Source organism: Oreochromis niloticus, linkage group LG14 (genome assembly GCF_001858045.2).
Source record: "Oreochromis niloticus isolate F11D_XX linkage group LG14, O_niloticus_UMD_NMBU, whole genome shotgun sequence".
Classification (NCBI taxonomy): Eukaryota; Metazoa; Chordata; class Actinopteri; order Cichliformes; family Cichlidae; genus Oreochromis; species Oreochromis niloticus.
Genome location: NC_031979.2, coordinates 31,840,508 through 31,867,167, shown reverse-complemented (window position 1 = coordinate 31,867,167; position 26,660 = coordinate 31,840,508). Strand labels below are relative to the sequence as shown.

Genomic DNA, 26,660 nt, shown 5'->3' with positions numbered 1-26,660 from the left:
AAAAATGGGTTAGCCTTTTAAAGGAATGACTGTAATATCTTTATTTGGGAAACACATTCTTGGAAATTCAGCAAGTCAAAGTGAAGAGAACTGAACGTCTGGTGTGGAGCAACTATCCGTGAAAATACAAACATTTATTACAGCTGTCATCTTAGACATGCAGACATAATCACTGACACAGTAGCCAAAAAATAAATTAAAAACTTACAACATAAACTGTTGCCAAAAACGTTGCAATAACCTGCTCCCTGCTCTAAATACGTACAATATAAATTCCTGTTCTTAACCAGAGAGAGGAATCAAAAGAGAAACAAAATGTCCTGTGGAAAATGCTCCCCCTAGTGTTCAACTACCAAAACAAACAGTGAAGGGGAAAACACGGTCCGATCTGTCCTTGTGCTATAGTACACAAAACAATTTGTGTATAGAGTGCACAGTTTATAAGGGATGCACAGCCTTTATGTAATAATACGTAAATGACTCATTTTCCTGTTCATTTCCTTTTCAACTGTTGATTGAATCGTGTTCTAGGGCTTTGTAAGTGAAGTATGCAAAGAATACAATGGCACAAATAATTTCCATTTTCCATTAAAAATATACACCAGTTTTCTTTATGTACAAATATCACAGTGAGTGTCGAGGAACTTAAAGAACTGACATGTAAATGCAGTAAACTATGAACAGTAAAACACAGTGAAATCTTAAGTACAATATCTTAATGCGTTTTTTTCAATAAAAACATGTTTTGTGTTTGTTTTCCATTTTTTGTGAGTTTGAGTAGAGGTTATGTTTTAACCCCCCAAAAATATCCTGCACACAAACACACACATGACTACCATTATTTGCGGGGTGGCGCAACTATGGTCATGTAGCCTCCCGTGGTAGAGACGTCTCATATGCAGACTCGTGAGAAAACAATGACATCGACGTGACATCATGGAGGTTTAGTGGCTCATAAAAACTAAAAAGAAACCAAGAACTGGTTTTCTGGTCTCGTTTTAAACTTCTTGTCCTCAGTTTCCTAAAACCATTTTTAGGGAAGCTGGATCAATGAACATTGGGTCCGATTCAGGTAGTTCCTGGTCATAAAGAAACTGTCTGAACACGTTGTACACCATCTGCCTGCTCAGAGTAAAATTCCTCAGCTGATCCTTCTCCTCTTCAGGCATCTGAAATGTCAGCTTGTAGTCAGCAATGACTGAACCGTTCCTGCGGGGGAGGATTAAACATTTCTGAAGTTTAACGCACAAAATTCAGTGGTTTCACCGAAATACACAGTTCGTAAATTCCAAATTTGACATGTATTTACCTGACAGCGCGTATCTCTGTGTTGAAGAAGTATCGCCCCAGTGCAGCTGAGGTTTTGTAGAGGTCAGAGAGCTGGGTGGGGCAGAACAAAGCATGCAAGAGAAAACATTAGCAGGAAATTGTTTTGGCTGGCACTCCCCTACCTACCTTTCTCTCAGCTCAATTTTAATGCTAATTGGTTTTACATTAAAATTTCAGAAGGAGATAAAAGCATGAAGCACACACAGGTTTTTGGGGTTTTGTGTAAACAGTAGAGCAGTTTAAACATTGATGAGTTCAGGAAAAAACTTCACAGTATTATGAAATGAACCCCAGAGCAGCTTTACAGACAAGTAAATGTTTGTGCAAACAGGAATTCCTACAATACTTCCCCGATTTTTGTTTTTTTTGGGGGGGGGGGTTGTTACTCCACTATTCATAGTGAATGAAACAATAACAATCAGCGTGTTTATCTTAAAAACATGCTGTAACCTGAACTGGAATGTAGTCATTCATCTGTTTCGTTTCTTTGCCTGCCAGCAGGTGGATTGCATAGAAAACTACTGAGCTGAATACCATGAAACTTTGGGTGAAGATTAAGAATAAGAATTTTGTCTCTTTCCCCAAAAAACAAAACAAAAAAGCAACATATTTTTGATTCATTTTGCTACTATCAGTGTGCAGACATCGGCACATCTCCTATGACATTACCCTGTTTTACAACGTAGCTATTAACTATCCTTGAATTGCCTTATATAACACAGGCACGTGGACTGCGCCATGTATACACCAGCTAAGCAACATGGTTGCAAAAGGCAATGCTACACTGTTTGTCAGTACATTTAATATAGCCACTGTAAAAGATATTTTGTACATTCACTATAAGGATAAAAGAACTGGGCCAGATCTCCTAATCTTTGAATTCAGGTGTTTTCAGTCTCATTGCCAGAAGTGCATAAAAATCCAGCACTTGGCAGTCTGCCTTTACAGATATTTGTGAAACAATGAGTTGTTCTAAAGAGTATAGTGCTGTAATAGGATGCAGTTGCAACAAGCTAGTTTTTGAAATTCATTCCCCTTCCTCTTACAGTTTAATTTCCACATTTAACTATAAGTGGTATTGATGTAAAGTGGAAGCAGTTTTTACGAACCGCAGCCACAAAGGGGTAAACCACAGGTACCGGTGGTAACGTTGCAGAGTGGGGTCACCAACTGCTGAGGCGCCGATGTTCTTCTGACTAAATAAATGCAAAGTTCCAAAAACCTCTATTGACCTTAACATTAAATCAAAAAATGCACGCCAGGATCATCACAGCATGGGTTTCCATAGCTGAGCAGGTGTCATCTGTAGATGGCCCAGTAATTTTGTCCATATAGAGTATGTAGCAAGTTCTAAATACAACCAGCTAATATGAACAGATCAAGTACATCGTTTATAAAATACAGTTTATAAATGGTCCAACCTTTGTTTCTAGTTCTGTAGCCAGTGTTTGGCTTTTATCAGAGGAATTGGCGTTAAGTTCCTCTGTGAAGACCTGGTTTGGCATCTGGAAGCTCCCACGGAAATTCTGAATGACTGTAAATGATGTACGGTCAAATATGTCATCCTCATCCTGATGGATCGCTGCCCAAAGAGAAATCAGTGAGTGAAAAATTGCTGTGTTCGAATAGTTAAAAATGCTGAATTGTAGCTCCCTGCAATATTCATGCTTTTACATAACATAAATTATATTTTTTTAAATTTCATTCATTTACATCTTAATGAATGTGCCACAACTTAGCACTAACAACTAAAAACATAACCCTACCTGCACATATAGCCAGTGAAATGAAAATCACTGCAATGATGACAATGACGATGAATATTATGACCATCCATAGTCTAATTTCCCAGAAGACTTTCTCATTCAGCTCTTCCTTTATCCGGTGCATAGTGCGGTCCTAGAACATAATGTAAATAATGAAATGGACTACACTTTACAAGGCAGCAGGTTTGTCATTAACATAGATTTCTAGTCAGTTAATACACAGGCACGCAAACCTTTTCCCAGCGCGCACCAATTCAGAATACACACATTCATTTTTTTCAGTCATTCACATTAAAAAAACGAAACATCAAAATTCATTTTATTTAAATTAAGATGAAAAACTGGGACAAATACCAAAAAATAATGCCTTTTAGCACCTTTCATACCTTTCCAGATTGTTGAGACTCTACATCACGTGGAGATGTCTGCACTCCATTAGTACCATTTCCCTAGCAAGACACAAAAAGGAAGGTATCATCACTTTGCTCACTTCCTTAACTAAATATAGAAGTCAAGAAGGGAAAGTGAGAGGTTTCTTTTCCTTCTACAGTTGCTTTTGTCATCTGCTCAAAAAATAGAAATGTCATACTCAAAAATATGTAGTTCTCATTCTGTAATAGAGAATAAAATAATAGTTTAAAATAAATAGAGCACAACTTTAGTGAAAGCTGCTTACCTGTGGCAGAAGACTCTCATGTTCAGTTGGACTTAAATTCGTGCTGGCATCACCACATGTACCACATGTCCCCTACAGGGTGAAAAATTTGGGGATATTTATAAAAGATATCACCAGCTCTTTCTTTTTTTCATTTTACAAGGAAAATGGGACAAAGGTGCAGTGATTTATTGAAACATGAGTAAGAATACAAAAAACATGGAGTACATAAGGGAAGAACAGAGTTTTTACAAATTTGTAAAAGCTTGAAAATCAATATTTGGTATGGCCACCTTTACTCTTGGACACAAATCTCTTAGGATGCTTTCTTCCCACTTCTTTAAAGGAATAGATCTCCAGGCTTCTTGAAGGATATTCAGGACTATTCTTTGGATGTTGGCTCCCTTTGTTTAATCCAACCCTGCTTTAATAATGGTGAGGTCCATGACCGATAGTATTCCATTGTGTGTGTTTTCTATCCAGGTACCAGAGTGTTTGGGATAACTGTCATGCTGAAAAATGAAGCCACTGCCAGACAGTTTCCAGATAGTATTGCATGGTCGATCAAAATTGGACTTTTCTATATTCATTTCTTAAAGACGTGACTTTAAGATAATAATAATCTGCTGTAGGTAGTTTTTACGCCTGCTGCTTCTTGATTGTCCTCCACTTTTCCAGTTTGCTCAATTTAATAAGGACACCCTGCACATCATGCTGAGATATTCCATGTTTTCAGTTAACAGCTCTTTCAGAATCACCTTGTACTATTTCATGCCTGTTAAACTGTGTTATTGTTGGCATTTTTTATAGAGTGTGTTTTAGTGACAGGCTGCTAGAAGCACAAGGTGCAGTTTAAAATTGTTGTTGTTTTTAAATATGTTATCTGTAGACATAACAGTGGTTCATCCCTTGAGTTAGTTGCCTTTTCTATGCTTTAATGACTCATAGGTCAGTACCCGCCCCCCCCCCAAAAAAAAAATAAATCTCTGAAATTAGGCAGAAGGACTGGATTGAAAATGAGTGGAAAAGCAGCCAATGTCCAAAGAATACTTTGAAAGACCTTCAGAAAACGTGGAGAAGTACTGCTCGAGACAGTGTTAAGAAATACAAGAAAATCTAGTTCCTTGGAAGTACAATATAAAGAAGTGAAGTGATGACTCAATACTTTGGCACCATACTGTTGAGCTGTGAGTTTGGGTCATATTTTCCTCACATTTAAAAGCACTTGAGAAGAATTACTTTTGTTTTGAAGCTGACTTTTTATTGGATTTCAAAAACTAGTTTTTGACCCTTTAAACTAAACTTTCACATCAATGAGTAAAAATAAAGTTCCTCAAGAATTGAGTCTGTATTATGACTGAAATCTTAAGCCATGTTACACCCTCAAGCACACAGGAGGAGCATGTGGGCTCCTTCATATCCTGCTGTTAATGCATTCCTGCTCTTAATACACACAGTATGAAAATACCTAATTAACTCATCCGTCTATATAAGACGTTAGTATAATTTTAGTAGTATTACAGAGTGGACTAAACAGGAAAGAAGCAGCATTTTGTTTTACTTTCTATTCGCACAGAGAGGGCTGGAGGACTTATTACAAGGTGATTAAACATACAATGTTTCATAAAATGTCATGATCACTAATGCTGTTATTCAAATTAAGAATACCATTAAACAGAATTTCACATATTTATACCATTTACTCACCCCATGAGCACGTGAAACCGGCGCTCCATCGAATTCATCTGAGGATTTCAATATATCCATCGGAATATCATCCATGGTGATCCTGGGCAAGATTCTTTTCTAACCCGGAAGTGCCTATGCACCTCAACTTTTAATGGTAATAAAAACAAGCTGGCCGCGGTGACATTCACGTCCCAGCTGGGGTTCTCAAAATATATTAACAGTTCCTCAATAACACCAGTCAGCGACTTCACATCGTTACTCAAGACAGCTTCTGGGAAAGCTTTTCTTCAGACGAGCCACGATATCTTCCTTCCCTACGCGTCCTACTGAAGCCTGACAGGTGAGTCTTGAAGTTTCGGTGGAGCGGAGAGGCGGTGCCGACGAAACTTGGGAGGACTCATGACGTTATAACAGCTGGCCAGCGGCACAGCAATCCGTGATTCGTAAGCAGCTTCTCTGTTGAATTACGTTACAGAGTTAGATATGATGCAAATTTTCCCGTAAGCTCTGCTGTTTATGTTTTTCTTTGCACCCCACGTGATTTTTTTCAGTATCCTTCAACCTGTTGGCAGCTACGCACTCGAGTGCTTTTTATGATACGTAAGTATTTGCTTAACCAAAGCATGGCTCCACGTAACGTTTATTGTTTGGTTTATCTATTGATGACCCATATATTTACTCTATCATTCCAGGAGTGGTTCAGTTTATCAGTGGTTCGGATCATGTGAACTTATGACCTTTCAGAAAGAAACAACAACAAAAAACAGCTATTATTGTGACTTGAATTGAACAACGACTTCAAAAACTGTCGATACAAATAAACGAGATATTTACACATTGAAGATAAGTTTTATTCCACTGCTGAAGCAGGTTGAGGAATTACTGTAACCTCTTCCGGATTACCGCCAGAGGCCGACATACGCATTCTTATGTACACTTGTTAGCAACTCAGTGTTGTTAGACATGGACAAGACCACCTGCTGAAGATTAAGCTGAGCATGAGAATAGGGAAGAAATATGATTTAAAGTGACTTTGAACGCGGCATGGTTGTTTCTTTATAGTAAATGGCCCAAAGATAAAAGTATCCAGTGAGGGGCAGGCCATATCAAGGCCACTCCACTCCTTACAACAAAAGTATTCAGAAGCACAACTTTGAACATAATCATGTCAAACCTTAAAACAGATAAACTACAGCAGCAGAAGGCCACACTGGATGCCCCTAATGTCAGCTAAGAACAGGAAACTTAGGCTACGGTTCACATGGAATCACCTAAAATTGAACTGATGAGCAGAGTTGCACCATGTCACAAAGCTAAAATAATTTTAAAATAGATTCTTGAACAGGAAAATAACGTTACTGTACAAATCTGGAACAACTGCGTGACACTATCATGTCAATATGCAAATCTGATCAACGTTTCCAGCTCTTTTTTGAATCCAAGTCTGTGTCTGTGTTAAGGCAGGTCTGAAGGCAGAAGGGAGTCCAAACTGGTACTAGCAAGACGCACCTAATGTAAATGAAAGTGTCCGGTGAGTATAAGTCACACCTTTTGTGTCAATAGAGGAGCTTTTTTAGATATGTCAGATGACATTCTTTGTATTTGTTAATGCTTAAAGGAGTATCCTCTGGCTTTTGTTTCCATTTATTCTGAGCTTTGTTCATGCTGAAAACAGAGACAGCCGATGCAGAAAATTAAGTTAACTTCATGGACTAATGCTAATCATCAAGAAGCAGTTTGTCTCATGTCAATCGGTGCAATGACACTATTAGTCAACTTCAGTTTACACACACACATTAACATTACTGACATGAATTCTAAATAGAAATTATAAGAGCGCTATATTGGGGCAATTCTGCATTGGGTCAATAGTACAGTTTCCCTTTATTAATGACAGTATCTTAATATAAACTCTGACTTTTTGGCTAAAAACAACTCAAGACCCTCCTGTATCCCTTGGAGAACACCTTTCTTTGGATGTGGTATATTCACTGATACATGACGATTCACCAAAAGGAAGAGAAAAAAAAAAATATATAAAAGGTATTCGTTATGTAAGAAAGAAGCCGTTTATTTTCTTAACATTTCTGTGCATGATTTCACAGTAGCACTGTGATTTCTATATTTTGAAGTATACAAAATAAAAAGACCAGCATAGATCAACATACATTAATAACAAAACAACTAAGTTGAAATTACATACTTTGCTTAAAGTACTTTGGTATGACGTCAAAGCATTTATATATCTGCTTACATATATATGAACTCTAATACATTTTTGCCTCTTACCAGCCCACAACGTGGTAGCTTCAAACACTTCTGTGGATGTGTCAGGGACTCCTGATATGAAGTGCACTCTTAACATTTCAACAAAGAAACATTTGCATTACAAAAGAAAAAAGCAAACACATAAAAAAAAAATAATAATAATGAAGCAGGAGTCTTACGGACTTGGTACGACATGATGGATGTTTCCTGTGCTCTGGGAATACAGCATCAACTGCCATAGTCATTTCCATGTGCACAAACAGCTGCTTCCCATGACTCTCCAGTGTTTGTTTTTTTAACTTATCAGCCAGTAGTAGGCGACAGAGGGACTTAAGAGCTGATATAAAGAGATAAAACCTGAATAAAATAACTCTTAAGGAGGAGTATTTCTCAAACAGTTTCTCAGAAAAGCACTGAATAACTTATTCATATATTTGGTATTTTTCACGTAAACATTCACACCCTCTCACTTCCCTCCTTGGTCTGCCTCCTGAGGTGTCTCTTCCTGCCTTTCTTCTGCCTTAATATCACCTTCTTTCTGCTCTGCAGGCTCTGAAGCCAGCTGTTCCTCCTTCGAAGCGTCAGAGCTTCTGTCTTGTTCTGCTTCATGCTCCATGTCTTCCCTGTTGTCGTGGTCGCTCTTTGTCATTTCAGCGTTTGCAGTTTCACAGTCCCCTTCCTTGTTTTCAGCTTCTGTAAGACTACATTCAGCTTCCTCTGATGGGCTGTCCAAAACCTGGTTCTTGACCCCATTTTCTTTTGGGCTGCACAGTTCACATGGGGACAGTCCACTCCCGAAGCCTTCCGCCTCCTCTCCAGCTGACCTCCTGTGCTGTCTCGTGGGCAGCCGCCTTTTAAATGACAGTCGTGCGCGGGTCTGTGTGGAAAAAATAAGCAAAAGGATTAATTTTACATCTATAAGAGTGTGCAGGTTTTCAGTATTAAATGATGCCAGTAACTGTTTAGGTTTAATCAGCATATGCGTGACAGCACCAAACAAATGACACCCAGGGATTCTAACTAGGCTAAGGGGATTACATCTTCAATCCACCCAGCAGGAGCGCACATGTACTACAGGGGCATCTTGCTTGAGCTTATCCAAGGCCGGCCTGCTTAAACAGACGTTGCAGAACCCCCACTGAGAAGCACGTCAGTAGGGACGGGGGGCATGTACCTGGCTGTGGTATCACAGCTCATTCGGCAATTAGCGTGAGAAACACCGGGGGCTTCAATGTGACAGCAGCTCATGTTGGTCATTTAGTGACTAAAGTCACACAAAATTCACCATGAAACATATAAAAGAAAGTTAAAGGTGTGATCTAGGGTGCATTTTGGCCTTCTGAAAGTTCAAAGTAATAAGATAAACGTAGCCTAACCATACTATAAGGAGGAAGCACAGCAACACTTGCTTGGTGCGCTTACCTTGTTGATGCTTGGCAATGGGGTCCCTTCAGGAGGGCTGTCGAAGCTGATGGGTTCCTCCTCTTCACTGGATTGATGCGAGGGTTGCAGGGTGGGAGTCAGAGGGCTCAGGCGGCTGCAGGGCATGGTGGGGGACAGCGGTGCCTGTGGCAGTTTCACCTCTGGAGTCTTTGGTGAAGGCAGCAGAGCAGTGGGTGACAGAGCGAGGTTGGCCTGAAGGACAGGAGGAAAGATCCTGAAGCCAAGATACTAAAATTCTTCCATACATTTTAAACTTCAGTAACTTATAAACGTACCAGAATAACAGTTTACTGGAACACAGAACTTGCTTTAGAAGGAGATTAGGTGAAGCAGAAAATAAACTCGAGCATGTCTTTGAACATGTGTAAATAATATTTCCAGTCACAACGTGAGCATCGTTCTTTGAAAACTGAATTTAACTCATTACTTTACAGGCATACGCACTTGATATTGCTCTGCGTACAACTGCAACATTCCTGTTTTAAAACGTCACTGCGAAAAATAAAAGTGCTACAAATAGCCGACAAATTAACCCCGCAAACTAATGTCCTACCTGCACCGGAGAGAAAAGAAAGAGGGAGAATCGGCAGCCCTTTTGTCCCATGGCTGCCCACCGTGTGAAATTGCAAACCAAAGGAACTCAAGTAGCAAGTTAGAGCCTCGCCAGAACCTCTGTAGTCCGTGATCCAATTAGCTCATTAATCTGTGCAGATTGCTGCATAAGGGACAAGCCTCTCCCCTTTTACCTCCCTGCATGTGAGCGGCTCAGGCACCAGTGAAAACAGAACAGCGGGTGGCAGTAATGCTTTAAAAAACAGACTCCTGAATACTTGCTGCAATAACCCATCATTAGTGATCTTAGCAGCTTTTTCCCCTCCTTCACGAATGAACCATGTGTTGCACCAACCTGCAGTTTCTCAATGACGGCAGAGTTCTTCACCTTGACTTTAATAGGATTTGGTGGAACAGCAGATTTCTGCCAGAGAACACAGTTAATGAAAGACAGTGGATTCACAACTAATATTTGCTAAAAGTCAATATTTATCAAAAGTTAATATTTACTAAGAGCATTGGTTGATTATGCTTTAAAGCACTTTTTCTTATAAAGTAGCCCATTAGGGTATATGTCCTACCAAATGCTAAGAATTGTTATATACATTTAATCGCATTTCAGTTTTGTTACTAACAAAATAAGAATTTTTATTGTTTTTTTGCTTATGTAACATTTCTGTTGTGCTTTTTATTGGACCATAACTCAATGATATATTTGCGTAGTTTGTTTGGCATGTTGTCATTTTACCGGGAGGAAAAACAACAGGCCTTTCCCAATGACTGAGGCAGAAGAAGAAAACCAAAAAAACGAATAATAAAATACCACATTTATCAACATTACACTATCCACTATGTCGAAACTGTGAGGTTGCAATGAACATGCACAGTAAACAAATCCAAGTCTGTCTTCTGGGGACTTTCAAGAAGCCAAACGTAACACGCGGGTCAATGAACGAACGCGGTGACTCACATGTGACTCGTCGTTATCATCCGTTTGATTTTGCAACTTCAGGGAACACGGAGGTCGTCTTCGAGGCTACAAATTTAAAGGAAGAGAACGAGTAATGATTCACTAACTGCTTCCTTTAAGAATGCACATATATTTGAATAATGTTCTGCACGGACATACATGTTTATAGATTTTTGTTTTGTTATACGAGACAAATAAAATGCATTACCTCGTCATTTGAGTTGGGCATTGGAAGAATATGACCTTTGAACTTTCCGGCCAGCTCAGCCACTGACGGCTTGGATGGAGAATTCTTCTGAAAGGAAAAAAGGAGGAAAAGTGAAAAATACTGTATGAAAACTTAAATACACTGAAAAAAATAATAATAAAAAAAAAAAATTCCACAATCGTGACACAAGAACAGTGAATAATAACATGATAGTATTAAGCTATTAACATGAAAAAAATCAAAACATTAAACATAATAGTGCATCAACACTTGGTCATGGAAACCAAACTGTGGAACTGAAAGGCACTTTTAATTACACCCCCCTACTTGTCCAAGCTGAATGTTGTAACGAAGGGGTGTAACTTGCTGAACAAACACCGCTAAAACATGATCTATTTTAATCAACGTGGCATGTGCAGAAGGCAGAAGAACACAAATCATGTTCTAAGATAAAAAAAGAAGTTTTTCGCTTCCTTCTTCTTAACAAGACTCCATCAGCGTGCCGGTTTAGTCAGGTCCTTAGAGGATCTCATCTAGAAAGCACAGGAAGTGAGCCCCACTCTTTCGCTCGGTCTCTGCAGCTGTTCCACATCACGCTGCAGCCTGTGACAGGAGGGACCTGTCCTCTGCTTCAAACTGTTATCACTTCTTGGCTGCTTAACTTTCAGTCTCTCCCACTATTCCCAAGCTGATTGCTAAACATCCCTCCTCCGCACTTTGCTTTGATGGCCAGTAACTCACTCCACTCTACTGTGGCTTAAGTAATAAGTTTGCTGACTGTGTCAGACCTAAATCTAAATTGAGAAAAAACAGCATCAGTACTACTTTTTTCCCAGGGTCTAGGTGCATGTTATACCAAGTATTGGGACCGTGCATTAGCTGAGCTATTTGTTTACATAAGTTGGCAGTCGAAGTTATGCCAGGACTGTGCAGATTCCAGTGCATGATGCAGCCTTTTAATGGTTTGCATTGTATTCACTGCTTGTGGGACCCCTCCTTTTCTCTTTGTGGCTTTCATATTATATCTCATTACCATCATACTTTTATTGACCACTAAAAAGCTCGTGCCTCTCCTCACATCTGCCATTTCAGTCACATTTCCTGGGTGTGCACTTGCAGTTCACCCGCCTTGCACATTTTGAACTGTGGCCCATGAAAACATGGATCTCCCAGGCTTCATAGATAGACGCATTCCACATTTTAATCACACGCCTTATTTTCCTTTTTCCCCCCCTTGTTCTCAGCATGACCTCACCACCTTGCTCCCTCCACCCAAATACGTAATGGCACCAGCGAGCCCTGCAGTGCCTCTCGTAACATTTCTCTGCACTCTAATCCAAAGCCAGCCCTTTTCCTGAAATCTCTTTTGTCATTCACAATAAATAATAATTACAAGTGACCACCCACTCGTCATGCCATTATTTTGCAACCTTTAATTGTTTAACTCTTTCCTGTCCTTCAAAAACAAATGCCTCCTTGAGAACACAAAGTCACAACACGTGCAGGGGACAGGAAGTTGAACTCTTTGTTTGGTATATCTATGCTCTGATGTTTTAGGTGAAGAAAATCATGATTGCAGATGGAAAATTGAAACCGCTTATGCACAGGAAAAATACTACAAATTATTAAAATATGGAGAAGCAAGTAAAAGTAAAATTGATATATGTAAATGTCAAGAGGGTCTAGGAGTGTTAGTTACTTAACATCTGCACAGCTTCATAAGAACTAATTGGAGGTGCATTTTTATTCCTTCATCCTTCTTTTATGTAAGCCCTTATCTTTAATGAGCTTCTTCATGTGGAACGAAAATAAATGTCATGCTCCATAAAAACTCCCGACTTTAATGACACTCACTACGCATTTATATAAGATGATAAATGCAATTCTGTTCACGCATAATGTAAAAATATCCAAGGCATGTATTATCAACACATCAGCAGTTACTTTAAAACTAGAGTCTTGCATATTTTGAGGTAACACCCAAAACCATGCGACATACTGTCTGTGGACGTAAAAACAGTGGTTTTATTATCATCAGCTTTGAGTTTCACAACATTTTACAGATACAAAGTCAGCACTCTGATGAAAAGTGAAGTGCAACTTAACAACGCCAGTGTCAAAAATCTTTTTCCTCTCAGCTCATGAGCACATATGGCTTCATCAACTGTGTCACCAAGATGACAAAAAGGCTCCTGGTGGGTTATCACTACTACACATGCTTAACTTTGGTGGGACCCCCAGCTCAGTGGATGAGTGGGAAACTATGTTTCACTGCAGGAGAGAGCAGGCCAAACTATTTCTGGGGCTCTAGGCCTGGGAAAAAGCACCAGAGCTGTGCAGGCTTCCTGGATCACAGCTCTGCTCTGTAACCCCTCGGCTCCTAAGAGAGCATGTCCCTGGACATGCTAGACCACATCTGAAACATACCATAATCTAGCATACAGGGCAATTGAACATGTCTAAACAAGGAAATGAAAGGAAAAGCCTTCTAAAAACATGTGACACACACAAACACAAAACCAGGCCCAGCTTAAATCTAAGAAAGCTTCCTGGAAATGGCTCATTTAGGCTCGCTTTTGCACAAATTAAAAGTTGTTAAAAGCATTCTTACCATTTCATAGCTGTATTTTGATGCTTTCAATAAGACTGGCGTTTAATGGATCAGAGGTAAGGTGTATTGTCTTTACGTAAATGACTGACCGCAAAAATATAAGCAGACATATGCACTTTTGCATTTTCACATATGGACTACAGCCCCCACCCCAGCAAATATCTCCACACTGAACAACCACGAGCTTGGCGGTCTTTTTCACATTTAGTCGAGTTTGTAAAACAATTTCAAATTGAAAGGTGTGAAGGAAAGCCACGAGTTCTCCTTTGATTAAATGCACTTCTCAACATTGTCTAGATGTCTTTAGAATAGAATAATTCTTTAATTGTCCCACAAGGGGAAATTTGGTTGTAACAGCAGCCAGAAAGACACATATACAAACAAACAGTACACAGGACACATAACAGAAACATACACAATTTTTTCTTACATATTTACATCAAGGACAATGGTTACTATAAACAGATTACTATACAGTTATTAAATTAAATAAAATTAACTACAGATAAGAGGCAAACCCAGGTTGTAGTGCGAATCGGTTGATTAACTTATTGCAGTTACAGCGCAGATGTAAACATCTATGATTGTTGAGAGCAGTTTTGATTGTACAGTCTGACAGCTGCAGGGAGGAAGGTCCTTCATGCATCTAGGATGCAGCAGTCTGTCACTGAAGGAGCTCTGCAGTTCAGCAACATTTGTCTTTGTTTACCTTTCTATCCAAAAAACAGTTTCATTAAATAAAGGTTTCATTTTTTTCCTTGTATCAAGTAGAGAAAATAAATGTGAATCAAATGTTATCGGTCGAGTGGACAGTGAGAACATCGGGAACGATAGCCGCTGAGTAGACAATGTACTGCTCACACCACAGCTTTATAAAAAGAGTATATCTATGACAGTGTAACGTATTTACCATGTAACAAATTAAATAGATTTTAGATGCGGATAAACATCATGGCTGCTTTAATACTTCCGGAGGACATCATGTAAGACTCTATTCACTAAGATTTAGTGATGAAATTAGCTGTTAATCAAATGTTTGTTTAAAAACAACAACAACAACAACAAAACACACACAAAAAAAACCCCCCCACAAAAAACACAAAAAAACCAAACAAACAAACAAACAAAAAAACAACAACTGTATTATACCTGGAAACAAAATCCGTCCATTGAGTTCTATTATTGTAGGATATTTACCTTATAATATAATGTGCCTTGAGGTTGCCGTTGTTGTGATCTGGCGCTATATCAATAAAACTGAGTCTTTGTGGTCATATGGTGACCTGTTTTGACCTGAGATGTAACGTCACCATTTTAGTCATGTTTGCTGGGACATTACTTAATGGATACGCATGTGAGCAGTGTCAATTTCGCTGATTCATTCTTTTAGTCACAGTTTTTTGTCAACAACCTTTTTTCCTGACGATGACTAAATAAAAACTAATGCACGAGGACAAAAACTATGATAAAATGTATTCACACTTGCGTAGACGTATAAAAACAAGATGAAAATGTTCTGGACAGACAAAATCCAATCAGAGGTATTCAAGTTGTGTAGAAAGGCGGGACGAGTTTGGAAGTGACCCAATCAGAAGTAATCTCCTTGTGCCGTAAGGTTAGACATGAATTTGATCTGCCGCCGACAAACGGAGCGGGAGGAGGCAAGCTCCCATGCTCCCCGTTTCTCGTGACGCATGGACACATTTCACATTTGATGTTAAGGAAAAAAAGACGCTTTGTAACTTTTGTAACACTTTCTGTTTTAGCCAGTCTACAATAACTTTATGATATTTAGTCAAATAAAACTAGAGTAAACTAAAAAAAGAATTTAGATACTAAATTATGACTAAAACTAAATCAAAATTTGCTGCCAAGTTAACACTGCCCGTGAGAACGCAAATATTTGATGCAGTCACATCAAATACTATAAATCCTCATTTATCTGAGTGTGTGATGTGTGTGATGTTGGGGTGCCCTGACATACAAAGAGCACGGCAAACAGTCAAACACTCACTTCTGCTGGGTGGTCACAGAGTTGGGGTCAAATACGAATGCATCTGAAGAGATTTAGGAAAAGTGTGGATAGTATCTACTAGAGTAATCAATAAATAAATCAAATGAGAAAATTAGAAAAAGTAAAATTTTACTATCTAACAGTGGGACCAAAACTGGAGACTCCTGTTTGCCATAAGGAAGATGTTTCTACGGATACTTATGAGGTTTAATAGTGTATTTAAATACCTGAGAAATTAAGGTGCTACATTTTCTTTAAAATCAATATACTGCTCTACAAAAGATATTTTGAAATTGCTGAGAAAATGCTCTACGAATTCCATATATGCTCTGTGGGCTGTGCTTAGAGACACAAAGGTTATTGCTAACCAGTGCCTTCATTTTTAGGCAGTGGATGGAGACACGAGGTTTACTGTATGACTAGCAGGAGAACAGAGAGACCATAGATCACACAAAACCAGTTATTGTCCGTTCCTGTGATTCCCATTTCCAGAGGCAGGAGAGAAGAAGAAGCACATGATGTTAGTGTGCGGAAATCTTAAACATATCTGCTTGTGCAGTTGTCTCAGAGCAAAAAGCCATGTACATAAAGGAGCTGATAAAGGTGCTGTCTGGCACAGGATCTTTTAACTCTCAATCCTAATAATGTCTAACTGGTGAGCCTCAGGGTGTGGATCGGTAAAAGTGAAGATAAATACAGCACACAGCTGTTCAGCAAGACTTTGTTCAATAAGTTCACCAAGCCTAATGGCTTCAGTTTGAGTCTGCAGACTTTGTTTTCACAAGTCAGCGTGTTCTGCCAGGGGGAAAACCACCACAGTTAGCAGCTCCCTTCTGCCTACACTTGTTAAGTGGTGAGAGAACAGACAGGCACTTTCTTACTTGCTGCATTTCCAGGAAAACATGATGTGTTTTTGGACCAGACCTCATCTGAATATCTCAGTTTTCCACTGCCCATTACTGGCACCATCGTTGTGTGTTTTCACTTACGTGTGCTAGTGTTATAAAAGGTCCTGAATCAGAGGGATGAGGTAAATGGACAAACTCATTCACTTGTTGCTGCAGCCTCCGGGGAAATGGGAGGTGCTGCAGACACAGCCTAACACTGTCGACTGAGGAGACAAATATTAAATAAGCATCCAGAGAAAAGGAAAACAAATCCAAATGACCCGAGAACAGAAAGCTGCAGATAAAGTTATTTTTCCCAAGAATACCCACAAGGCCAGAACACATTTTTCTCAAATGTGATAAATGCACCAACAATATCAATATCCCAAGTGACTTTAACTGCGATTTGATTAAGAAACTGTTAATGTGGGAATGCACGGTTTAACAAGAATCTGAGAAACAAAAGCTACCAGAATATGTGAACAGCTCATAGTAGAGATTACATCTCCCAAACATTTGAACTTATTCAGGAAAACTTTAGTGACTCTCACAGGGCTCTGGTATTCTCATTCACTCTGATCCAAACAGCACAATGAGAAACCATCAGCATAGTGAATCAGATGGTTGACATTGTGGACTAAAGAACACCGACAGTCACGGGATGACATCATTCAGTGAAGTCACTGTAATTACATGGTACCTTCAGTGTGCCAGAGGATCTGGGATCTGTTCAGGCATAGCGGCATAGTGATCATATTCTGGCAGTTTGGCAATAGCCTGAATAGTGTAGTGATGGGAGTAAAGGGATTTGAAGTGGCACATAAGTATGAAACTGGATGAAGACACAGTGACATTATAGATGCAGCTTGTGAATAAAACATTAATTTTTTCCCTGATTTCTTTCTGTTGGGAATTCAACCTATCCTCCCACTTTTCCACTACTCTACCACTTCCTCTTCCCAACATTTTCTAAACTCCATTCCTGGCACCACTATATTCTGCTAATGAGAGTTGAACTGCATGTGTTTCTAGATCATTTCAAGCAAACTTAAGGCTTTCAGACCTGAGATTGTGCAACACACCACTACCCAGTACAGCAGGATGTCATTTGTGTTTCAACTGAAAGCCTTACAGTTTGACTTTACCCTACTACCACAACCACCACAAACACATAGACCTGAGCAGTATCTACATGTCACCTGTCTTCTACACTTACTAAGGATAGTTTCAAATCTTATTTAGTGAATTTATAAATATTATGTGGACAGGTTAGCCCAACATCAGCCTTCTACAACATTTAAATTGAATCATAATTTCCTGCCAGTAGAAAGTCTCTTCTCTCTAAAAAGAACATGGTGGCACAGTTTGGGTTTGTTCAGTTGAGCTGAACAAACCACAAGACTTTTGATGATTTGGTCTTGTTTTGCAGCCAGATAACCTCTTGCTGTCATTGAGTCGTGCAGCAGCTCCTATGTACACCACAGTATTCTTGAGTCACATGTGAGGCTATATGTCGCACAGCTAAAGCTTGACCGAATCTGGGTCATACAAAAGAACGATCATTTCAAATTTCCCAGCAAGTCTGAAACGAAATGGCCAAAGATCAGACTAACTGAAACACTCTGGTGTGATGTTAAGAGAGCTGTGCATAAACGAATGCCCGCAAACCTCAAAGAACTACAGAACATTGTAAAGAAAAATGGGCCGAAATTCCTCCACAGCGATGCGAGAGACTGATAAAGTCATACAGAAAACAATTTCTTTGAATTTTTGCCTCAACAGGAAAAAGATATGGAGTCGTTGGGCCTACATAGATTTTTACAAGACTGCATGAAGTGCTATGAAAACTCTTTCTCACATGAGTGTACATGCCCAAACCCACAGGATGCACGTGTCTTCCAAGCTACAACAACCTAAAAATCTCAATACTTTTTCACAGTTCTGGAACACAAAGTACATTAAATAATAAAGCAAGAATGATGAAGTCATAAATATTCAACATCTTAAAGAGGTTGCAAGATCTTCCTTTTTGAGAAAAATGCAAACGTTTATGTGGGAAAAATGGCAATTGCAAAGTATGTGCATCTTGCAGTATTTATTGGGTTTGCACTACTTTCTGCCAAAAAAGGAAATCAAGAGCATGGCTAGATGCCAAATTTAGAAGAGGGTGGTTGAAGAGGTGCAGGCAGCATGGGTTAACTGTTCTGCAGGGAGATTTGTAAAAAACGTATAAACTCATGATGATAGTGTTTTTGTAGTTTCCACTTCCTCTGTTTGGCTCACTGTTCTCAAAATCCTTCTGCACGTACCTCGCATTTTTCAGACTTTGTGCTGAAAAGTCAGCATGTTTGAGAAGCTGCAGATGTCTAAGACAGCACAAGCAGCCTCCCTGGCCTTTACAAACTTAAATGGCTTTGACTGCAATAACTTGTACCCTGTCAGCTCTGTCAAGATGAAGATCTCAAGAACTTGCCTGCAATAACCAAGCTGGGGCAGAAGTTGTGTAGCCAGCATTCAAATGACAATGATTTCTTCATGGTGTACATGCATGCGTTCATGGCATAATTTTTAAGGGCAAACAACATGCGTGTTTTGCGTCTACATATCAGTGTCCTCTGCGTTATCTCCTCTGTAGTTCCCACCCCACACACAGTATCTCTCTGCCTCACGCATTGCTTTGAACTGAAGCTCAAAGAGCTCTGACGCAGTCTCGTCCTGATAGCAGAACCTTTTAGTCTGAGGGTCTGTGTGGGCTGCAAATAACAACATTGTTTAGGAAAAGATCAACAAAAGTGTTGCAGTAAAACGCAGCAAAAGCATTTAGAGGATTATGAGGCTTAATGAATCATTTGATCGGTCATAAAGGTGCAAATAGCCTCCTATGACTGGAGGTGCCATAATGAGAGTCAACGTGGAGAAGTAACTTCAAGCAGCAAAGCAGAGAGTAGACATGTGCAACACAAGGAGACATAAAATGCCTTAATTTGAATTAAACTTGGGCAATTTCACATCTGATGGGAACAATTAAACTGCTTCAGCCAGCTGCAGAATCAAGCCCATTTGTCAACCAAACACTTTGTGTGCATCCCTCAGGCGTGAGAAATATTATAAATGCATTTACCCATATTTGGACTTTCTCCCCTCCAACTCCATTGTTTAGATCATCTCATCTTTTATTGTTGCAGTTCACTTCTTGCTGAATGAACCGCCACCAACTCCTAGTATGATTATTGTCATACTAAGAAGGAGGACGATTATTGTCTGCAGACAATAATCATCGTCTCCCTCTCCAGACAATAATCATTGCACTCATTCATACAGTGCATCTGCATCTTCATCTGGGAACATGCTCTGCAAGCATTATCAGAGAATCTAAGCATTTTTAAGGAGTGCCAAAAATGGTTCGCAAGGAGTGTATGTTACTTTTTGTAATGAGCGTAGTCCAACTCTCATGTCAACAACAGTTAAGTTAGCCAAAAGAAAAAAAAAAAAAACGTGTTTATTTTTACCCTGTTAATGTTATCCCCAGGGAAACTGCATGCATTGTGCAACAATCAAGAAAAACTGCAAAGAGCACTGAGATTCTGCATGAAATTATTTTGTGATTACATCCTTTTGGAAGTCAACGTGTTTGTATAACAAAAATAAAGTTAAAATAAGTAATAAGTAGTAAGCCTATAGAGAGCATCCGTTAACTACAAGATGCTGGCTGTTTGTCCAAATATCACTTATCTAACTCATTCCAACGACGCTCAAAACTGTTTTGGAAACTTAAGTGAATTTTATTAACTGTAAAAGTTACAAAACATTGAACAGACACCCCACTGTGTGTGCTTTAAACGGAGATACAGCCATAACGACTCCGTGACTCAGAGGACAGGCCACAGTGTCTTCCACTTTCCTTCATCTTAGTGTTTTGCATTCCACTGAGTTTCACGGTCAGTTAGGTGTCTGTTTTATGTTTGCTACAGAGTGGACCATTCATTTGGTGTACTGAAACATGGCACATTAGCACTGGTTAGTTTGGAAATTTTCCTTCCACAATCTTTCCAATCAATAAGAATTTAAAAAAACTGTCCAAATCACACATATGTTTTTTATTTTGCCACACTGTGTCTAACATTTACGCAAATGAGTGTAGCGTATGTTTAGTGAGATAGTACCTCATTTGCATTTTTAAATGAGAAAGTAATTAACTTGGGAAGTTTCACTGTGATATCTTGGAGATGAACTGCTTTCAGATAAAAAGCGAGGGTATATTACTACAGGCATGAGTAAAAAAAAATTTTGCCAACCATTTTTGAGCTGAAATGTCCACTTCAGCAGCACATGTCCCAGTTTTATTCCTACCTATCCACTGAAGTATTTTTCCAACACATTCACATGCCTATAATTAAAGCTTGCCAGCAACAACCTTTGTTACCTTTGTTTGCAAATTAGCATGAACTTAGATAAATAATGCCAGATGCTCCTGTTAAAAAGGAGTTTTTCCTTCTCCCAGTCGCCAAGTGCTTGCTCTTAGGCAGTCGTCTAATTGTTGGGGTTTGCTCTGTATTGTTGTACCATTTTTACCTTGCAGTATTAAGCACCTTGAGGCGACTGTTTTTGTGCCACAAAAATTAAAGCCACAGGTGCGTAAATGAAAGTAAAAAAGTCACCAAGTTTAATGGTGATCGCGAATATACATGTTTATTTATTTTCTTTTTTACTCTTTTTTCTGTAGTTTTAGTATACAACCTTTGACAATGGACTACATGTACCAGTGACTGCAGCGCTGCAAGTACCTTTTAAAAGACATGTTGTTGTAATACAAAAGTGGAAAAACTAACTCATTAGCAAATGTCTGGCTGGTACAGACTGAGTTTCTGTGTTATTGGACTCTTTACTATGGATTACATAATAAATGTGCATGCCATATGGTTGGCAAAGCGATCTCAAATACTCAGTCCTCCAGCTGTGGGGATGTTTTTCCATAAGAGGAAAACCACCACACATGCATATACAGTACTAATTTTCAGGTGTTTGTGCACATACACACAAACACAAACACACACTTGGAGTTCCTAGAAGGGAAACACAAAGTTTAAGAACTTCCATGTGTTAATCTTCTCCTTAGGCTGGCTTGAAGGTGGTGACGTAAATCAACATTTGTGACCGTGACTCATTCTTTGCCTATGCTAGAACCACACATTGGCCACCAATAGCGTGTGACATCCAAAACTAAGCTAAAGACACTTGGATGACAAATTTCACTTCACTAATTGTGGTAATTGCAGAAAGACCGAATGAGCTTGGTCATCAATAGATCCATGAAACTGCTGACAGGCAATTGCCGAATATCCGGGTCTGTATGCTCCCAAATCAAGTCACACGTTTTGGGGTTTTTTTAGAGGGTCATATAGAAAATTCATCAAATGCACATCAAAGCTTTGCTTCAAGATTAAAGTTCAGTTTTTTGATTATTTTTTTAACAGTTTAATTTCACTGGAAGCATTTAAAATAATAAATACTTTTTTGTTAAACACTCTTATCTTTCAAGATTTGAAGGAAGTCCCTGCTACACAAAAAGATGAATAAACTCTTAAGTCCAAGGTGAACAAGTCGAAAGCAATTCTGAAGAATGTGAGAACTGTTTTGTTCTCTGTCTTCTCCTGTAGTGGGAGAAAAGGGGTGTTTTCCTATTTTCCCCATGAGATTAAATACTTAAGCATGATGTCTGAGGGAACAGCTTATTTTGCAGGGAGGAGGCCGAGAACCTGTGAGCAAACAGTGCAGGGGAAGACTCGAACAGACTTCCTATACCATAAAGAAGAGCTCATGTTCTTTTTTTAGGTTCAGCACAAGTGAGTAAAGGAAAGGAAAGTTTGGGATCTGAGAAGTGGCAGGAGCCCTAAAAAGTACTCACAGAAGACTTAAAGTGAATGAAATAGCAGTTTAAACTGTAAATTTGTCATCGCGCCAAAACAGCATCTGGTGAAAGATGTTCTACGAGTTCCGTTTCCTTCCTCTACAATGTTTTTGTGTTGTGAAATTGTAACCACAAACCTGTTACTGAAGCATATCAGCCTGAGGCTCAAATACACAGAGCCAAATAGGTTAAAATTGATGTGTCTTTAGGCGCATCTATGCTTCAAAAACACACACACAAAAATAAAAAATCCAAAAAGTGAGTCTGAGTTTAAAATCACATCACGCAGCTATCACGTGCTGATTGCTATCACAAACCACGTAAACTATATTATCATCATAGTAAAGACACAGGACACGCACATAATGAACCATGGGTCAAACGTTTTTTAAAACATTGCGCAAACAAGTCCCAGTTCCCCCAGAAATATCCCAGTAATAACACTGAGCACAAATAAACTCCTATGATGCAATGCCTTAATTTCAACCACACAGTGTCTACACACAACCACATTAAATGTTAAAAACATCTGGCTTCAGAGCACGGGCTGCATAACGACTGCGCTCGGAGCCATATATATAGTTTCTACCTCCATCCTGTTGAATGTGGCACAGACCGTCCCCTCCTGCGTACTTCTCTCCTTTTCGGCCTCTTGGAGCAAACTGCTGGTTGTGAGGAAGGTGAGAAGCGTAGCTCGTAGATAGAAACTGTGTTTATATCTGGAGCCAAATCAGCCTCATGGAGGTGGGAGGAGCGGGCAACTTTTACGCGCATTTGGCTCCTTCAAAGCCGTCAAGTCAGTCGGATTGAAAATGCCACTTTTCCCAGAGCCTTTCAAAATAAAACGCACTTTGCCTTCACTCAAAATGACTTTGGTCTTGCAGGTTTGGCAGCTGCTATCACAAATGAAGAAGAAATCCCAAAAGAAATTTTGCTATGGACATACTAATAGATGTTTTATTCAAAGAAATGAATTTACCATTTAATTCCACAAGGCTGCTGTTTGTAGGGCGACAGCTTTAATCTTGTGGGACAATCATTTGCCTTTGCCACATGGTAGCTAAGAGTTGCTGTGACAATGTCGTCAAGTGAGCAAAACTTTACGTTTCAATCCTTCACGTCACAGCAGCAGCAGATTATCTGCCAAATAAATAAAGGACAACTTATCTATTTACTCTTTTAGATCATAAGTATAGTTTTTCTTGAAAAAATAGAGTCCATGCAATATTTTATTGGCACGAATTACCCATTTGAAGCTTTTATTTTGAAGACAACGTTGTCGCGGATGTGGTGTTGTTTTTCTTTATTTTGATGTGACTAAGCTGCGCTGGTAATCAGGTGGGTGGTATGTATTTTTGCTGTGCATAAGAAACGTGTTTGGGTAGAGTTCAGCTCCTTGCTGTAGGTGGTTCTCCCACAGTATCCTGACAATGTCTCATTATCTACATGCACTTTTGCACATTGCTACTTAATGGTTGCTTCATTTGGTGGAAACATCCTGGAGGGTCTCTAAAAGTTAACCTGACAACTAATTAGAACAATGTGACAAACTTGAAAACAAATTTAAATATCTTTAATTAAAAGGCTTGTGTTTGGGGGTCATTTCTAGCTTTAAATGTGGAAATTTGAAATTCGTGCAACGTTTGCATATCTTATGTTTTCTTGACATTGTGAAGAATTAGCATTTCTGTTTTTTTATAATGTAAGTCACAGATACTCACAGCTGGTAACTTACACTACCATCAGCTCATTTGGAGTCTTGTAAAATATCTAGAAGTAACTCTGCTATCCTGTCTGTGGCCTGAAGGAAGACAGGTCAGTCACTCAAAGGGTTCACACTGTTGAACTGTAAATGCCTTATGGGAATTTTGCGCTTTTTTTTGGCCATACAAAATTCAATACATGATATGAAAATCACAGTCATTCTGGCTCATTCTGTTTTTGTGAAATGTGATGGATAGATGGTTTTAGAGTTTAGATAGATCGTTATGTTCAGCTGTCAAATAGCCAAATCCAGTTTGACGAGTTGTAGAATTGTTAGAATTAAAGAATCTAGAGCGCAAGTGTCCAAACTATTTGAAATAAAGTGGGTCAGACTAGTAAACCATATGTATTTTTTAAAAACACCCTCCAAATTTCCCTGTCTTTCTTTTTAAGGGTAAAGAATTATGTATCTTATAACCTCCGCACACTGTCAGTGAGAAGAGGTCATAATATATACCTGCACCTGTCATTGATTCAGCTGTGCAGAGCTTTCTAAATTAAGTGTACAGACGTAAAGAAGAATGGCACAATTGAAAAATAAGTGAAGGTTTATTTAAGGTTATTATTTTTTTGTATTTTTAAAACCATGTACTGTTAAACAAAATGCATGAAAATGTTTCTCATATTTATGCATTGCGTATAAGCCCTGTGACACTATAGCCTGCACAAAACTCGTCCCACAAGCCTGTAACATCATTTATCTTATCTTAATTAACTATGGTATTGTTTATATTTACAAAAAGCGCAATAAGCACTAAAAGCACACTATCCTCCGCCAAGGCAGCTCACTCTTTAGGCAGTATCTACTTTTAAGGGAACAGTCTTACATTCATTGTGTTTTCGTTCACACTTTTGGCTTTTGTTATTTGCATTGTTGAATTGTTGTAGAGATGGTACATGTGCAACACACACAACGACCGAGACTGTCTGAGTCGGGGCTCGAACTGGCAACCTTCCAATTACAAGGCAAACTCCCAACTCATGAGCCACGATCGCCCCAAGGATATTAAGAGATCATAAAGAGCACATACAAATATCAGCGATCACTTTTTGACCACTCAAATCCTCAGCATATCCCTTTTCCTTCCCCTCCTTATGATGCGTTCATAGTCCAGATATAGTGCAAGTTGCAATCACGGTATTGAAACATCTAACTCCAGAAGAGGAGCGTCTGTAGTTATTTAGACATTACACCTTTTTTAAGTAATTTCAAATGCAACTTTTCAAACAGCTGAAATATCAGCTAGAGAGGAAGTTGAGAAATTATTTTCAAAGATAAATAATGCTTAGTAAAGGACTCTTGCATGTCATGTTCTGAGTCAATTTCGAATTTTTAAATCAGATGCTGAATCTGATGTATTGCAGAAATTGTTTGCAATATGTCTTGTAAAACAAGAAATTCAGAGGTTGCATGAAAATGCTGTGCAGTTTAGTTTGGTTAGTTTGCTATATTGTGATTGAGTTTAAAGTACTGCATTATGTTTGACCAGTTACATCTAGTGTAATATTATTAGGTTACATCAAGGGTGGCAGGAGACATCTCTTTATATTTAAGGGGATGATGCTGATTAGATTCACCCACTTAATTCTACTTTTTATATGAGCTTTTTAGTAGTCTAGGGGTTGGAAATAACTGATATATTGGCCTATATTTTTTTAATTTAATTAGCAAAAGCCACAAATGTCAGAGTAGCAGCACAGGTCACTTGATCACAGCATGTACACAAAAATCTACTGGAGCTCGCAAAGCAAACTGGGATGTGACTTTTTCCTAAATAATTATTTTCCTAAGGCTGCACGGCTCCATCTGATCTTAAGGTTATCACACCGGCTAAATCCCACATTAACCCCTGCACCCCAGGAACATCAGTGCAGTTTGTTAAAGTAAATTATATTATTTTGCTGAGCCGTAAAGTGGGCTGAATTAGATTTTCCGGCATATTTGACACCCCTGCTCTAAAGTCTCTCAGTTGACCAAATGTTGAATACTTTTCAGACACTTAAATAGACATCAAGTAGATATAAATAGGCCTCTAAATTGCAGGAAACTACCCTAATTTGTAGAAAGAAGGAGAGTATTGACTCTTCTGTATGGAACATGGCTCATTACACAGTGGTGGCTGTTTACAAAAGGCTTCAGAAGATGAGGTGATTAGTAAATTAAGGTTCGTTATCACTGCCATTAAAGCGCCGTGGGAGTGCTTGGTGGTGTGTAAAAGGGAAAGACGTATTTGTGTTTGTTGTGTTACTGTCACCCAGCTGTGACAACAAGAGCACGAGGGTAGCACTGCCACCCGTCTGGCTCGTCATGGCAGCAAAACATGATTGTGAATGGTTGAATTACCCGAGCCATTTCAGGCTTTTATGTTCACACAAGATAAAATGACTAAAACCCCCAAATACTGTTGGTCACCAAATTCCCCCGGCTCTCCATTATAGCAGCTTTCAGAGAGAACATTTTTTGGGTACAGATGATTGACCTCACAGCCAGCTTGGGGTGGCAAAAGCTTTCTCTTTGGGGAGGTGCATGGAGAAAAAGAGATGGCATTAGAGAGCAGTCTACCTAGGAATGAAGCCAGAAGGAAAGATAATGAGC

The 26,660-nt window shown here is 39.1% G+C and overlaps 2 protein-coding genes and 1 long non-coding RNA gene across 5 annotated transcripts; 1 reads left to right on the top strand and 2 right to left on the bottom strand.

Moving 5' to 3' along the window:
* Positions 1 to 15: 15 nt before the first annotated feature.
* c15h3orf52 (chromosome 15 C3orf52 homolog) lies at positions 16 to 5,801 on the bottom strand. Its single transcript, XM_003450151.5, has 7 exons — positions 5,458 to 5,801; positions 3,772 to 3,843; positions 3,482 to 3,544; positions 3,096 to 3,228; positions 2,751 to 2,911; positions 1,310 to 1,380; positions 16 to 1,209 (listed from the first exon to the last, which is right to left on the bottom strand). The coding sequence occupies exons 1-7, from the start codon at positions 5,530 to 5,532 to the stop codon at positions 1,014 to 1,016; spliced, it is 771 nt and encodes a 256-aa protein (XP_003450199.2). The 5' UTR covers positions 5,533 to 5,801; the 3' UTR covers positions 16 to 1,013.
* A 130-nt stretch (positions 5,802 to 5,931) lies between these two features.
* On the top strand, positions 5,932 to 7,673 carry LOC102083172 (uncharacterized). The gene is made up of 2 exons (XR_003213953.1): positions 5,932 to 6,039; positions 6,904 to 7,673. It is a non-coding gene; the product is annotated as an uncharacterized LOC102083172 (long non-coding RNA).
* On the bottom strand, positions 7,493 to 23,056 carry zgc:153184 (capZ-interacting protein). Of its 3 annotated transcripts, none has more exons than XM_005455060.4 (6): positions 22,890 to 23,055; positions 10,881 to 10,964; positions 10,673 to 10,738; positions 10,058 to 10,126; positions 9,130 to 9,342; positions 7,493 to 8,584 (listed from the first exon to the last, which is right to left on the bottom strand). In XM_005455060.4, exons 1-6 carry the CDS (start codon positions 22,893 to 22,895, stop codon positions 8,174 to 8,176), a joined length of 849 nt encoding a protein of 282 aa, XP_005455117.1. In that variant the 5' UTR covers positions 22,896 to 23,055; the 3' UTR covers positions 7,493 to 8,173. The 3 variants fall into 3 exon arrangements, with proteins under 3 accessions (XP_005455117.1, XP_003450246.1, XP_019200718.1); XM_003450198.5 differs by having other exon boundaries at positions 10,881 to 10,967; positions 22,890 to 23,054; XM_019345173.2 differs by lacking the exon at positions 10,058 to 10,126 and having other exon boundaries at positions 10,881 to 10,967; positions 22,890 to 23,056.
* Positions 23,057 to 26,660: the final 3,604 nt, after the last annotated feature.

Coding starts and splice junctions, on each gene's coding strand:
- c15h3orf52 (XM_003450151.5), bottom strand. CDS start 5,532: ATGGATGATATTCCGATGGATATATTGAAATCCTCAGATGAATTCGAT. Junction 3,545..3,771: donor ATGAGAGTCTTCTGCCACAG/GTAAGCAGCTTT, acceptor GTGTCTTGCTAG/GGAAATGGTACTAATGGAGT. Junction 1,210..1,309: donor ACAGAGATACGCGCTGTCAG/GTAAATACATGT, acceptor CCTCCCCCGCAG/GAACGGTTCAGTCATTGCTG.
- zgc:153184 (XM_003450198.5), bottom strand. Junction 10,739..10,880: donor TGCCCAACTCAAATGACGAG/GTAATGCATTTT, acceptor TTAAATTTGTAG/CCTCGAAGACGACCTCCGTG. Junction 10,127..10,672: donor ATGATAACGACGAGTCACAT/GTGAGTCACCGC, acceptor GTTCTCTGGCAG/AAATCTGCTGTTCCACCAAA.